General features: G+C 39.4%; 1 protein-coding gene across 1 annotated transcript in view; it reads right to left on the bottom strand.

Annotated features, from left to right (window-relative positions):
- Positions 1–1,686: 1,686 nt before the first annotated feature.
- gna12a (guanine nucleotide binding protein (G protein) alpha 12a) overlaps positions 1,687–16,718 on the bottom strand; it is a 38,975-nt gene continuing 23,943 nt past the window's right edge. The window contains exons 3-4 of the mRNA XM_026929726.3: positions 6,112–6,162; positions 1,687–4,482 (exon numbers count right to left, since the gene is read on the bottom strand). Coding sequence (XP_026785527.1) covers positions 3,913–4,482; positions 6,112–6,162 — 621 coding nt within the window. The 3' untranslated portion in view covers positions 1,687–3,912. The remainder of the gene's footprint in view (positions 4,483–6,111; positions 6,163–16,718) is intronic.

Below are 16,718 nucleotides of genomic sequence, written 5' to 3'. Positions count from 1 at the left end.
ATCAATCATATGACCAGAAAATTTCCCCCCTTACCTCAAATGTATTCAATCAGAAAAAAAAAGCGTTTAGTGTCCACTTTGTGCTACCATGTAATGGAAATTTATATTGGCCAATTCCCATGCTAGAAAACTGCCTGCTGAATTCATCACATGCCTGCCTCAAACCGCACCAAGTTATTAATCTCAAATAGCTTTGCCTATGTGGTTTCTGTCACTAATGCTAAATAACTGTAGTAACTGCCATTTTAAACTCAGAATCCTTTGTCAGATTTAAATAAGGAAAATTATTTATGTTTTTCTAATAATTTATATGTTTCATGTTACGGGTAAAACGAAAGAAGCAGCATTTGGACCCTGACAAACAGCTCATGAGGGGTAAAAATGATAAAAACCAATCTTATGATCAGTTATACTTATTTATTTCACAGCACTGTCGAGTTCTCAACTCTGATTGGTCAGAAGGTGTTGCTCCATTTTCTGTAGCATTACAGCTCTGATCGTAGGTTCGAATGTGATTCAAATAATAGATTTATATTAATGTGCTTCTTTTAATGCATTATTATTTCTAGACTGCAAAAAAATGACATCTTAGCAAGAGAAAATATCTTGAATATATATATAGACTTATCAAATATTTCCAATCATAAGATTACAATAAACCAAATATAAGATTATTAAATCTATTTCTTGACATTTTTACTTAATTCAAGTTGTTGTTTTTTTATTTGCAGACAATTTTGCCAATTTTAAGCATTAACTTCTAAAAAGAAGCAAAATTATCTGCCAGTATAATAAGCTGGAAATGAAAAACGTTGCCCGATTGCCTCAAGGTTCAACATGTGGTGCATTCTGATTTGCTTTTCTGCTCACCACGGGTGTAAAGAGTAACTATTTGAGTTACTGTAGCCTTCCTGAGAGCTTGAACCCACAGCTGGATCCACTGTGATCCCGACCATATTAAAACGGTTTCCGAAGAATGAATGAATGAATAAATAAATAAGTATTTGCATAAATATTCGTCCACTTTTTCACAATCTGCAGTGTTACAACCTGGATGAATTGGACTTAATGTTGTGTCATGAATATTAAGTCACAAAATAGCACATAACAGTGAAGTGGGAGGAAAACTCAATATAGAGCCATTTGCAAAATTACTTACAAGGTGTGACTGCATAAGTATTTACCCCCTTTGGTGCAAAACCCTTACGGTAGTTACCATCAGAGGTCACATAATTAGTTGAGCGGAGTCGACTTGTGTGTGCAAGTGTCGTAATCTTCATATAAACACATCTGTTCCTGGAAAGCCAGAGTTTGACAGAGAACATACCTAAACAAACAGCATCATGAAGGCCAAGGAGCTCTCAAAACAAGTCCGGGAAAAATTCTGGAAAAGTATTAACCATGGTTTGATTAAAAAAATAAAAAATCCCAACCGTAAAAGTAGTAACAGCTTACATCTTAAGGTATCACGTGTATGTACTGGATAGACTGTTCAAAAAAATGGCACTCAACATTTTTTTACTGAATTTATACAGTTCTTATATACAGTATTACAGTTAATCTGAAATGTTCACAATTTTTACAGTCACTAGAGGAATAAAAAAATGGAAACATATAGAAGTCACACAATTTGTAAAGAAACAGTACAGTATTATAAAATGCTAATGAGTCCAAGGAAGTTGATCTTATTACCAGTGATAGCCATTAGTGAATATTTATCAGAGCAGACTGTCAAGGCAATATTGAAATGATCAGCAGACTGAAATTCCATTCTGGCTTTAAAAGATGCAGCTTTCGATTTGCTTCTTGACACGGCACACTGATTTTTTTTATTTAATTTTTTTTTTTTTTTTTTATGAGCATGAGTTTAAACACTTTTTAAAAAGTTTTTTATTATGCGTCATTCTCTCTGTGGAACAACAGCACTGTGTTTGTCAGCTGCTAGTTTGACAGTCGTATTATTTCAAAAGGTTATTAAATTAGACATTAGGTCAAACACTCATTAGTACAGTTTTCTCTCTTGAAGGCACAATTTAGATGTTGACTAATTAAAAAGAAAAAAATAAATACATGTGAATTAAAATGAATAAGGCTTTGATGTGTGAGCTGTTTACTTTGGGAAGATATGCAAGGGAAGATATTTGAACAGTCGGAAACAACAGCACACATTCACCAGCATGCATCAGGACCCCCTCCTGGCCGGTCAGAGAACATTTTATCAGGGGCAGATGGACTACTGCTGATTTCTGAACAGGAGGGAGGATGTAATGTTTGTCAAGCCTGAACTTGTCTTGGACAAGCTGATGAGAAATCATGCCCAATACACATTCTCTTCCTCACAGTCAGGACAGAAGGGCCAAAATAACTCACACCCAGTACAGCGGGGGAAGGAATGGACATGCCTACATGCCTTCTATGCAAAACCCACTGCAGAACTAACACCTGTGTGTAAAAGGCTTACTTGGAGGAGTCGATCTGTTTCTGCAGAGTGCATGAGTCAGCACAGGCTGCCTGAAAGGGAAAAAAAAAAAAAAAAAGCAGCCATGGAAAAAGTCAATCCCACCGCATTACTGATTTCTCAACGTTTGCAAATCCCCCAAGGAGTTCATAGTGTTCTAGCGGTGGGGGAGCTCTGAAACACTGCTGGTCAAATGAGATCAGTGTTGTTTTCTGTCAGAGCCATGGGAGAACTCTTCACCTCCTCCAAGATCAGACGCGTTTTCTAGAATCCTGCTTGGACTGATTCTCCCCCGATTACTCAGATAAAACGTAATACACAGCACGAACCATTAAAACACAGAAAACGTCTACGTAACATCCCAAAATACAAATTACACACGTAGTGCAGAAATTTCAAGACACTAGCACCAGTGCCTTAATCATCTGAAGTTAGTGATGCTTGAAAAAAAATATATTACCAGTGATCTGACACAAACTAGCAAAAGTACTTGTGACCCAGAAAGAGTTATAAGTGGTAGGAATTGTTAAAGTGTCTAAAAAAGCAAAATGGCATGTAAATCTATGTACAAAATAATCAATTTGCGTATTTGTACAAATCTCCAGCTTAATTGAGATATAATAGTTCTTAAGGTTCCCCTTAGGTTTGGATACAAAACTGCAGTGATATGAAAAATCAGGGGCTCAAACTCAAATGTTAGTGCAGAAGATCAGTTTTTGGTTGGTCCTTGTTGAAGAAAGTATACACTTGCAAAAGAGCCGGTTCGAAACAGAAGTGCTTGGAGTTTCATTCTTGAAGAAATAGCAAAATCAACCGTAAAGAGATGTTCAAACTTTGTTTAAAAAAAAAAAAGTTTTTCCTTTCAGCCATTTTGAATCAGGGACAAAGGGCGCTGTCAGACGAAGTCCCCGGCCGTCTTTTATTAACGAGGCCTTATCTATTTCAGAGGAAGACACTGACATCAGCCGTGGTTAGGAGCAGACAGGAAGTCGATAATTCATTTCACTTTATGATGACTAACTCAAACGCTTTGTCTTTTCATACAATGAGTCGACTCTGGGCGGACTCGGCAAGCCAATGCTGTGAGACCTTCTTTCCTGCTCGTCTATCTCTTTCTCCTCATGCACAAAACATGCACATACACATTCACATATACACACAAACGCACAAAAGCTCAGTGTTATTTTTCATCAAATATGCTCATATACATGTACTACAGTTTCGAATCACAGTTCCCAGATGCCTCGTCTTATACATAGTGGTACATAGTGGGCCAAAAGCACATACAAGAGTCTGTTTTCCAATCAGCTGACAATAAATCAGTAATGCACAACTGTCTACTGGATCTATCTTTTCATCTGAAAGTGTAGAAATGGTGTGCAGAAGGCAGTCTCCTCTCACAGTGCTAAGAATTACAGTGGTCAAGTTCGGTCACATGCAGACTGGTTTCTCAGTCACTGCAGCATGATGTCTTTCAGGTTCTCCTGCAGAATGGTGTCCTTAACGGCATGGAAGACGAAGCGGATGTTCTCCGTGTCGATGGCCGTGGTGAAGTGGTGGAACAGCGGTTTGCTGCGGTTGCGGCGCTTGCGCTTGAAGCACTGCACCAGGTAGTTCTGCACGTCCTCCAGTCGCTGCGGGTCTCCGCGGAAGTCGGGGAAGTGCTTGCTAATGCTCACCTTGGTCACCTTTTCCACCAGAAGGTCCATCTTGTTGAGGAACAGGATTATGGAGACATTGGAGAAGAGCTTGTTATTGACAATGGTCTCGAAAATGTTCATGGACTCGACTAGGCGGTTTGTGTGCCGGTCCTCCATCAGCACTTGGTCGTACTCGCTGGACGAGACCATGAAGAGGATGGAGGTGATGCCGTCGAAGCACTGGAACCACTTCTGCCTCTGTGAGCGCTGACCGCCTACGTCCACCATCTTGAAGGGGATCTTTTTGATGATGAAGTCATGCTCCACTATGCCCTTGGTGGCCTTCCGGGCCAGGAGGATGTCCTGAAGACTTGGGAGATAATTCTTTTTAAGACACAAAAAAATCAAAAGGGAGGATTAAAAAGTAATAATACACAGTTCGCACAGTTCAGCAGCAGCGTTTGCTACTATTCAGCAAGCCATGAACTGGTAATTAAACATATATGATATTTATCGATTATGGATTGTAGCAAAATTAGCACAAGGATTCAGTCCAAAGTTGTAATTCTTGACCATGGCTATTGTCAGGCCATCAAAATGATAAATATGATAAATGATTGATGATAAATGACAGATTTTTTTTTTTTCACTTCTCAAATCAAACGGTGGGAAATAACGACATTACAACATTATCACTTACAAAATTTATCACTTACAAAGCACGATGAATGCAGCATGAGCCTAATAGATACACTATTAATAAGAGCAGCTTAAGTAAGCCATGTGAAAAATGCACATTTTCAGTAAAAAGTAAAACATCGTCAAAAAGGTCGTAATAATGTCGCAAATAAATATGGCTGTAATATTGAATCAGGAGCACTGTGTCCATTCCTACCCCAGTAAATATTTTTGCAGAGATCTTTTAATTACTCTGATCATGAAAGCAAATTTTTATTCTAGGTATCAATTTCCTTGATGCGTGATGGCCAGGCAAATCCCTAAAACACAAAACCATGACAATTTAACACAACACACTGAAGAGATGATGATGTAATGTCCATTAACAAGCCTCTCACAACACTTCATGTATTATTATTACTGAGTATGGGAAAAAAAACACTTCAGGACATGCTGTTATAAAAATAATCAACAATGAGATGGTTTTCCAATGAGAGCATGACTAGTGTTTTATTCCTCTTTTACCACAGCAATTTACCAAAAATGCAGTTTTGCAATTTATTAACAAATATCATACTTTTATCTGTTTTTAGTTACCTTTAATCCAAAACAAGTCAGTTCCTGTTATCCCTTAGTGTATGTTATAACATATAAACAATTTTTGTGTCCTGAAGACTTTCCTGTGGCAGGAAAACTTAAAGCAACAGCGCTGACAGCCCAGACTCCTTCCATAAACACGAAATAAACTCGTTATAGAAAACTTCACCATAGCACTGATTAAGTTATACATTTTACTTAAATAACAACAGCAACAAAAAAAATTCTCTATCTAGCAATATATCCAAATCTGCTCCATTTTCACAGAAAGACCAATGTGTGGTCTCCAGTGCTGTGTATCATTCCTCTTCTGAATAGAAAGCTAACAATCTTACCAGCAGTAGCCTTTATAGGTAACAGCAGATTAGTAAAGCCATAGTGCCTGTATTTATTCATCAATATAAATACATTTTGACAATATTTCCATTTCTATAGCACCAGATTACTGCACATCTAAGAAACTTTGGTGCATCATTATAGCCTCTTCTAAACATCATTGATCAATCATGTCAGAGTAAGTGGTGATGCTCCATCATGAGGTCATTGTCCTGCTCATATCAGTTTTTTCTGGTCCTAACCAGTATACAGAACTACACGCCAATAGTGGCCATTTTGACAACATGTCTCCTCATGTAGCACTGTCTGACAAGAACCAGAACCAGAAAAATGTGCTGCTGCGATTGCACTGGAAAAGATCAGAGGACTATTTAATAAAGCACTGAAGGTGTCATGACTCACCAGTTGTCCAATCCGATCCAAGTTGTCCAGGAAATACTTCACTGATTCACTCTGTAAAAAAGATGACCACAAAAACATTTTAAAAGATGCAGCAGAAGAGGTGACATTAAACATTTCAATAGTTCTCAGCAGTTTCACAACGAGATCAGTTCGGCCCGATTTCATAATTTCAGAATCAGTATAAAACAATTCGATCACACATCCTTTTGCTTAATGCGATTGAGCCACTTCCAAAATAACTTTTTGACTCAAAACCCCAAACAGCCTGCGCATGTAGCAATGGACTAAAATAAATAACCATGCTTTCTTTGTCCTTTATTTGCAAAAGTCCCCTTATTTCTGAGAAAAAATCCCCAAAAAAAACAAAGCGGCATAATAAGCTTGTTCTAATTTTGGAATGGAAAGTCTTGAACTAACAGGATGTTCCTATCTTTGTCTGAATTTTGCTAAACACTTCTCCAATACGCTGCCTAATAGCAGTAACTGAAATGAGAAGAACGGAACCTACATGAAGCAAGCACGCTCCATCTGAATGTTAAACCCAATCACTGAGCTTCCATTTGCACTTTCATTTGTTTTAGTAACACATTTTAAAGGTTCATGTTATCCTATAACATCCTTCATAAATTACAGAACTCCAACTGGAACAGTCGCAAATGAAAACAGACGGTTTAAAGACCTCTATGGCCATGACATGTACTATCATAGGTTTTACGATAGAAGTATCATCGTTTTTCTTATAGTTTATACAATAAAAAAGAAAGAGATAACAGCCAGAACGTGTCAGCAATGTGTCAGCACACAAGCACCCCTTCCAAGCACTTATCTACTGATGATTCATTTTTTGTTGCACAACTTTGACGTTTCTACTTGTTTCCCAAAAAAAGGCCCTCAAAACTTCTGTGAGTACCCAGACTGCAAATGCACAAGCTAAATAAAATTAGTGTTGAGTTTTATTTCCTGAGTTTTTTCACAGTGTTGGCCTTGGTATTTCACTGAGCATTGTCTATGAGAGCCAGCCATGTTTGTGTGTGTGTGTGTGTGTGTGTGTGTGTGTTTGTGTGTCACACACCCTGACCTGGTCCATATTCCCAACAGGAAACAGCTGTGTGTGAAAACAGAGGATTAATGAGACAGCGCCACCCCTCAGTCACAAGCTGTCGGCCCACACCAAACACCCCACACCCCAACCTCTTTCTCTCTCTCACACACACACACACACACACACACACACCATTGGGGTACAGAGCAGACAGGAAATCAAGCAGATATCTGATAGCAGTGCCTGTAGCTTTTATCAATCCCCTCCTTGAAACATGCAAGCAGAATGAAAACATTCTTTGCTCTCTTGCAATAATAAAAATCTGGGGCTGTCTTCGGACGTTAACGCTGCAGCTCGGAGCTCTAGCTGAGGTCGAGGCCCTGCGGCATGCTGAGCGGATACGTCCGGTACGCCATGCCTATATGTATAAATCACAACCCTAAATGTTAACATTGGTGTAAAGCACTGTTGAGGGAGTCCTTTACGCTTTGATAATATTCTCGCCTGCCCCTCCTCCACTCCATGCAAAAGAGAGAGCGAGAGAGCGAGAGAGAGAAGTACATGAAACAGTTCGTTGCCTCCCCCATCCCCCCAAACCATAGCTCAGGACCGACAAGTGTGGGAAAGCACATGACTGTGGACTAATGGGCCACAGTCGTCAGTTTTAGCGTAGCGTGCTCAAACCGTGCCCTTGGGTATTCCCTGAGTGAGAAAAGGGAAAGGATGATTAAGCAGAGCCAAGCAGAGAGCTGGTAAGAAAGAGTTGGAGGAAGCCATAACCCCTCCCTCCCGAGTGGTGATCTATATCACTGTAGCTTGTTTTAAAATAAACAGTGCACGGAAGGTCTTCTGAAACATGAACCAATTAAAAGTTCTCCTCCATGACCAACTCACACACTGTAATCACAAACAAATGGAAGGTCAGCCAAAGGAAAATGGTCTTGAGGCAAAACTTAGAGCTCAGAGCTCAAAAAATAAAAGTGTACAGAAAAAAACATCTTAAAATATAGATATGAGATGGTATTAATAGCAATTAACGGTAATAGTAATGTTAATAGTAATTAACTGCTGCACACACAGCTAAAGAGCACTGATGTCTCGAAGACAGTCCTGACTGTTTAGACTAATGCTATAAAAGTTCTTAGACATATTAGCCCTTATTCCTGAAAGTTGCTTACAAACGAGCACAGGTTTGAACGGCCAGAGGCACTATGGAAAAACATTTCACTACATTAATACATCACATGTACAGTATGTAAGGTATGTGACAAATAAAGAACCTTGAACCTTTCAACCTTGAAGCATTCAGCGAGCTACAGTTATTCAAGTTCCAGGTAATTGATCCACTGGGGAAAAATTAATTTCAGTGAAGCTGAGAAAAATATTATTTTCCAAAGTCTCGAAAAACATGAAATAGAACAAAACAAAAAAGAGGAAAGGATGGACCGATAGTTTAATTCTTTGATTTTGCATAAAATTATTTTATAACATAGGTGCATATACACTATATAGTCAAAAGTTTGTGGACACCTGACCATCACACACATATGTGCTTGTTGAACATCCCATTCCAGATTATTCCCCCTTTGCGGCTAGAACAGTCTCCACTCTTCTGGGAAGCTTTCCACTAGATATTGGAGCGTGGCTGTGGGGATTTGTGTTCATTCAGCTACAACAGCATTAGTGAGATCAGGCGCTGATGTTGGTGAGGAGGTCTGGGGTTCAGTCGGTGTTCCAGTTCATCCCAAAGGTGTTCAGTGGGGTTGAAGTCAGGGCTCTGTGCAGAACACTCGATTTCTTCTACTCCAACCTTCACACACCATGTCTTCATGGAGCTCGCTTTATGCACAGGGGCATTGTCATGCTGGAACAGGTTTGAGTCTCTTAGTTCCAGTGAAGGGAAACTGTAATGCTACACAATACAAAAACATTCTAGACAACTCTGTGCTTCCAATTTTGTGGCAACAGTTTGGAGAAGACGCATATATGGGTGCGATGATCAGGTGTCCACAAACTTTTGGCCATATGGTGTAGCTAGTCATTGAAGTGTGCTGTTTCTTTAAAAAGCTTCTTAAAGTAAAAATTAAGTATAACACAGAACCATTTTCCAGCCTCACCTGCAGGTAGTTATGTAAACGATATATAATTAAGTTTATACAGTATTAATTTTAGTACGCTAGATTTAATCAGATTTATCTGAGCCCTGTTTCCATCCTGGACAAATAAACAACAAAATGCTGAAATAAAGCAGTCGAGCTAAATTCGATAAAACTGTGTCTGTTTTAGTGTTGAAAAGCATCCAGGTCCAGCGTCACCTATTAATGAACTGAGCTAACAAAGATCCTCATCCGAGCCTCTGATTCAATAAATTATATGTTGAAACTAAACATCATTATCTATAGTTTATATATTTTATACAGTACATTTTATTTTTATGTATTGTTATTAAATGTACTACTCTATTTACGATACTTGCTATAATTATTGATGATTTGACTCCTGATATTAATTACCTGCAAATGAAGCTTTTTTTTTTTTGGTTAAAATGTTTCACTCAAATTTACAGCCAACCAACCAAATGTGAGTTTTTTCATACAGATACACAGATTTTTTACAGATTTTTTAACAACAAGCTTCTTTTCTCATTCTCCTCTACACGTTTCCTCCACTTCAAAATACATCCTCTACCTTTCTCCAAACTTGAATTCTCCCTAAACGTCTCCATGGAGAATTTTATACATACAACATAGTTTGGGATGAATAAAAGATTTGCTGGCTGCAACTTCAAACAATATTTGATATAACATTCAAAATATCAAGTCCATAAAAATATGGCAAACAAATGCTCTGTTGAAACCCTGCTTCTCTGGCCTAATCCAGAGGGCGATGTCTCTGCTTCTCATCTGAGTGAATGTAAATAATTCTCATGCAAAACAAACCCATCTTGACTTCCAGCTCCCTGGAGTGAGATTAATTGTTTGGCTTGGACATAAGGGGAGAAATCCTATTAATCCCCTACATGGAGCTATGGCACCTTCTCCAGAACTTCCCAGCTCTCCAGGCCTACCGGCGCTGTTGATTTTACTGTAACTGTAAACCTACGCCTTTCATCTTTATATTACGTTTTGACAATAGCAGACCTGTATAAGGAAAATTGATGAGTTTTATAAACATATCTGAGCCTTACACAACGTGTGAAATATGTAAACAATCACACGAGCTGTGATACTTCGTTTAACAGAAAGTCATGTCAGCTCTGCACCTGAGTATTAGATATGACTGCTTTTTGAGAGACTTCACAAAAGTTGAAGATGTTTGGAGACTTTTGTCTCATTTTTCTGCTATTGTGTGTGTAAAAATGGTTCAACAACTAAACTCCAGAGCTGTAAGGATGCAATATCGATATGAGAAGGAAACGAAGTTCTGGGGTTCTGGTTCTGCTCTAACAACTGCTAGTTTGGGTTTAAATCCCAAGCGTGATCTCAAGGTCTCTACTTTACTTGTCGTTTGAGATAAAAGCTTCTGCAAGATGAATAACTGCAAATCGACTGATCCGATATTGTCAGCGTGATGATCCATAAGTCTAAGTGTATTAATGCCGAGTGTAACGATACACTGGGGTTGTGAGAATCCATGTGCACAAGTATTTTAAGGAGTTTAGTGCAGAAAAGAAAGCAAATTAAGGCCCAGTGCAAAATGAAGAATGACATCTACACATACACAAATATTTTTGAAAATGTGGATTTTTCTCTGTCTTGGCCTCCCGGCCACATAAAAATACCATTTAGGGTCAGTGAAAACAATGCTTTTCAAAAACACCCTCAGCCACGGCTTTCACGTGGAAGGAAAAAAACATTTTTGAAAACGTCACAGCGTCAACCTGCATACTCTCATTGCGGTTTTACGTGTTATGAATGAGTTTATCATGGCCGCTGGCCAGTCTGTTACTTTGTGGTTTGTAATTTCTGATTTGATAACGTGTTTGAAATTAAATTTCATTTTGTTTTATTATTGCACCCTCATGTGGAGGCGCCAGAATATAATATTCACTGTATTGCTCCTGGCTCCATCGCAGTACAAACTGCTCTTTAAACAGAGATTATTTCTTCTGTACTGCTCAATACACATGCTCTTAACATTAAACATGTCGTGTTTGACATAAGAATTTATACAACAGTTAGGTCCGGTCCACTACTCTGATTGGACGACCTGCGTTCCAACAATGCTTATATTGAGCATAAACGCACTGGGACGTTTCACTGTGTGTATCACTCCGCTTGTCTGTGTTCGCTAAATAAAATTCCAATTCTAGCAATAGTTTGAAATGGTTACTACAGTAGAGGTAGTGCCATCGTCAGCGGATATGGAAATAAAAGCTCATCAGATGAAGATGAAAAGAAAAAAGGGACACTAATGTACAAATCACTGTGAGCCAGCTAGCCAGCTAGCCGATGGGCTATAAAGTGAGTGTAGCTTTTTCAGGATCTATTTCTGTTAGTGGAGCAAAAATAAACAGGACCTTTGACCATACTGTGTCCGAAATGTCAGTTACTTGATATTAATTTCTTGTTCATAAAACTGTTGTATTTAAGCAATATCGCACTCACAATTGTGTAGTTATACTGAATATCGACTGTGATTAGCTACGGCAGAATCGTAGCCGTACCTACATTCAACCCCACTCTTGCTTGTGCAATATTGCTTAATTATAACATACTATCACTGGGCTTGTGCGTTCATGTGATTGTTTTCAAACTGTTTTTGTGAACGTAGAGATATTTTCAAAAACGCTGTTTGCGTGAACAGGAGGGGTAATATCTACATTTTCCAGAACATTCTGTTTTTAGAGAAAAATCAGGGATTATCCACAACTTTGGCTAGAAAAACACAGCTCAAACTTATTTTGTAAAAGCAAGTTGAGACTGAATTAAAGTAATGTTTAAACAGAACAAGAATAATGAGAATAATGACCATCAGATGAAGCTAATTGGTATCCGTGGAAATCAATCTGCAACTAATTGTAGAGTACAAACATTTTTGTTTCAGTGCTTAATTCTCTGTTTTCCAATGTAGGCAGTAGTGAGTAGAACTTTCAAACACAGCTTTAGTTTGGAAACAGAAGGCAGCTGTATGGATATCTTGATGACTATGTTGTCTCATGCTGTCTTGGAAAGCAGTGCTTCGAAAGCTATGAATGTATCTGTAAGGAAAGGGTTTGAGATCTGTTTTGAAAACTAGCATACAGCACATCACTACGTTGCCAAGTTACTGAGATAGGCGTGGTGGTATTCCCAAAGTCCCAATGGGTGGAAGTTCCAAAACTCTGTTAGGACAGATGGAATAAAGTATTGTTGGGGAAACAGAATGAATGTTCTGTGACTATGCCAGCTATTTCTCATCAAAACAATACAGATAACTTTGCACAAAAATTGCTCTCTTGGCTTTCTCACACCATTTTTTATAGACACATTGCTGGCGCACAAAATTATGGGATATGTAGGACAGCCAAGGATACACTACATGGCTAAAAGTTTGTGGACACCTGACCATCACACCCATATGTGCTCGCTGAACATCTTATTCCAGAATTCGTAATAATAAGCTCCACTCTTCTGGGAAGGCTTTCCACTAGATTTTGGAGAGTGGCTGTGGGGATTTGTGATCATTCAGCTACAAGAGCATTAGTGAGATCAGGTACTGATGTTAGGTGAGGAGGTCTGGGGTGCAGTCGGTGATCCAGTTCATCCCAAAGGTGTTCAGTGGGGTTGAGGTCAGGGCTCTGTGCAGGACATTCGAGTTCTTCCACTCCAACCCTCTCAAACCATGTCTTCATGGAGCTCGCTTTGTGCACAGGGGCATTGTCATGTTGCAACAGGTTTGGGTCTTTTAGTTCCAGTGAAGTAAAATTGTAATATTACAGCATACAAAGACATTCTAGACAACTCTGTGCTTTGTGGCAACAGTTTGGGGAAGAACCACATATGGGTGTGATGGTCAGGGGTACACAAACATTTGGCCATATAGTGTATGCTTTCTTCAAAAACTGTCTGGATGAAGGTACCTCAGAAGGAAGGATCCTATGGAAAAATGCTAAAAAACATAGACTAACTAGACTGTTACGGAGGGCATACAGTGGTGTCATGCCCACTGTCTGGCATGTGCAACATGTGTAACGTTAGATAGGCTAGATAGGAATTTGCATAATGCACAACTTCTTATATATAAAAGGAAATACAAGGTCACCCCATAACAGTTAGGGGTTAAGGGTTGTAGCACTGATACCCCTTTATCTGCAAGCTGTTTTGTGTGAACTCCTGCCAGTGCAGGGACTAGAAAACACAATGTTCTGCTCACAGGTGCAAGTCATTAACTAGTGAATCAGTCATTAACCCTGTGACCATACAGACACCAAACTTCTCTGGTAGATCCTCATCTGTTTTCTATCGGCAAAGCCATTAAGTTATAAGTTCAAGTTTATAAATTCAAGACGTATACCTTAACTTCTCCAAAAGGCTGCAGATCACACAGGTATACAGTCCAGCTGTGCTTTGGGCTGACTCATGTGTCTGTCCATCTGTCCACTCTTTCGACTCCCTGCACTCTTCCATGACAGCTTCATTATGAAAGCCCCATCTGGCCCTGTTCACCATCAAGCCATAGCACACACACACACACACACCCACACATACACACACCCACACCCACAACCTCTCCTCTGAAACACAGGTTGTCGACGTTCAAACATGCCAAGAGGACATCTATATTCCAGCTTTCTGACCTCTCTTTTAAGCAGAAACACACCGCCTGATTGTACCCAAGTGAAACATAGTCACACTGTCATTTCTTTAGCTCCATCTCACCTTTTAACTTAAATTCAAGCCTGTGCTGTTAATACTCAGGTTAGAATTCATCACACATTACCCAAATGGTGCTGGAGGGCATTCAGTGGTGTCATGACCACTGACTGGCATGTGAATAGTAAATAAAGAAAGAAAATAAAGTACAAGATTCCAGTAGTTTTGGTGTAGTCCATTTGGAAAACTAAAGAAATGAGTGGGGATGTTGTTTATTTAGCACCAAAAACAAATTTCAAATGAGAGACTACCATCATATCCTGAACATACTGTACAGGAAAACCCACGGAAAAGAGTAAGAAGATCCAATAAAGGTTGTGAAGATATACATCCAACTTTAAGAACTGTTTTATGTGTTGATAGTGAAAATCTACGTATAATGCATCATTATCAACAGGTTAGCAAAAAAGAAAGTGCTTGTTTATACAGAGTTTCATGATAGAATGACCTTGCTAACATAACAAACATTAGGTTTAACCCATAGAGTTAAAATATAAAGAGAGCACACTTTGTCTGTTATACATGCCGGTGGTAAATATGTCATGATGTTACCAATATGGTGTCCAAAATGGAAATCAATAACCTATGCCAGTATGCGTAGAATAGACAGCTGGCAGTGTACACGCATTTTTTTTTTACTCTTTTGGACTACATACGTCAAATACTGTATATACATACTGTATGACATATTATATATGTTATAACAGCTTCAAACTAGCACCAGTAATGGTGGATACTGCTGAGTACTGGTCCACAAACATTTGTTGACAATGAGAGTGAGGCAAGATGGCAACCGCAGTAGAGCTCACCATGGTCGGCCACACGGCGGCCGGGCTCGCATGATTAACTGATTAAACAAATGTAATTTCTGACCTGGGGACTTTGAAAATGATGAATTGGAACATAACGAGCTCCGTGGCAACACCTGAGGTATCATTTTTAGCCGGAAATAGAGCTCCAAAGTCGGCTAAAATGGCCTACATCTGCGGCTTCTTCCTTGGATAACAAAGATTGCAGAGGCGCATGGCTGGTATCATTTGAAAGCTAATGAAGAGCTTTTTTTAATAGTTATAATAATGTTCATCATTTGGTACCCTACAACCCCCCCAACCATTGTCCCTCACAGATGCATTTGGTTTAATTAACAGGGAAGGTGTTTTTAAGATAACTCTACTGTCTCACTCTGAAGACATTAACATCAGACAGCCTGATAGCCCAGGAATATGCATCAGTGACATACAACAGCATACACCATTAATCAACAAAGTCAAAAACAAATTCCAAACCAGTCTTCCTGGGGCACCTCCCGTCTCGGAGCATCGGAACTATCCTGTCCCATTCCTTTTTCTCTTTCAGTCTGCGTCTCCCAGACTTTCCAGCTCTATCTTATCCTCCTGAGGCCTGTCTAACTGTAGACAGGCCTGGAAACAAGCACTGATGGCTGGAATTAAAACTGGTGAGAGACAGGAAGTCTGAACAAGAGAAAAAACAGACACCAAAAACAACGAACGATGACGCTCCTGACAACAACATAACATCCAAGGATCCATGAAACACACATTTTTTTCTCTTCTACTTAGCTACTCCCTAGGGTGAGGGCGTTCATTGAGAAAATAAAACCTACTTGACATGTACTTCACAAGAGCCTACAACTTAATATCAAATGCAAATCCACCTGCGTTATCCCTGGATACCTTCTCAACATTTAACGAGTGGTTAAGTGGAGTCTGTGTTCAAAGGAAGGCATAGATGGGACTCACGGGTGGGATTACTTACAAAGCCACGCAAAGTCCTTCACTCCTGAGAAATCCTGTCTGAATCACTGCAACTTCAATTCAGAGAGCTATCCTTCAAGTTATCCTACGAAAGGCACACACTGAAGGAGAGCGCAAGTCGGGGATGAATCTACAGTCTGTTTCATAACTCGCCAAACCTAGTAGCTGTGTGAACTATGTGTACTGTGTGTGCTATAATGTGAGCCATAAATCTAATCCTACAGCAAATTATAGCAAAACAGGTTCTACAGTAGTACTCACAAAATATATAAGAGTTTTGCAAATCTTATATAGTCTGTTTTAGCATGTGAAAAACCTCACCATATCTCTCAAAGCTTGGGCAACTGCAAATGCTAGCAATAAAAAAATAACCTTAATAGACTGGTCGAGGCCATAATCTCCAGTCAGAAAATGCCAGGGATATATGAGCCACTGCCAGGACCATATCAAGTTCCAGTGATAGCTCTGGAGTAGTTGGAATCAGTCAAACTCTAAAGACCTAGATAGGAGTGGGCAGAAAGATACAAGAACGGAAGAGCACTCTGAAATGAGCACAGATTTATGGCTCATGACAGAGGCTGTCTACAGATAGTAAATGACACGCAACAGAGCTGGCCTTAAAGCTCCAGTGCCACCTTTCGCAGTCACACGTCATGCTGCAAAATGACTTCCACTGTTCATCTGGAGAGGGGAGAAAAGTGCTGGAGCAGGATCTGAAGCCCACATAGAACATGAACAATTAAAAAAAATGGCAGCGTAAAGTCGCAACACATCAATATGAGAAGTGTTTTTTTTTCATTCATCTTCAGTAACTGCTTGATCCTGGTCAGGTTCGCGGTGGATTTGGAGCCAATCCCAGGGTGCAAACTGGGCATATTCACCCCGAATCCATCACGGGTCATCATGCACACACACACACTCACACACTGATTAACA

Source organism: Pangasianodon hypophthalmus, chromosome 23 (genome assembly GCF_027358585.1).
Source record: "Pangasianodon hypophthalmus isolate fPanHyp1 chromosome 23, fPanHyp1.pri, whole genome shotgun sequence".
Taxonomy (NCBI): Eukaryota; Metazoa; Chordata; class Actinopteri; order Siluriformes; family Pangasiidae; genus Pangasianodon; species Pangasianodon hypophthalmus.
The sequence above is the reverse complement of the archived record's forward strand: the minus strand, read 5'-3'. Positions and strand labels throughout refer to the sequence as shown.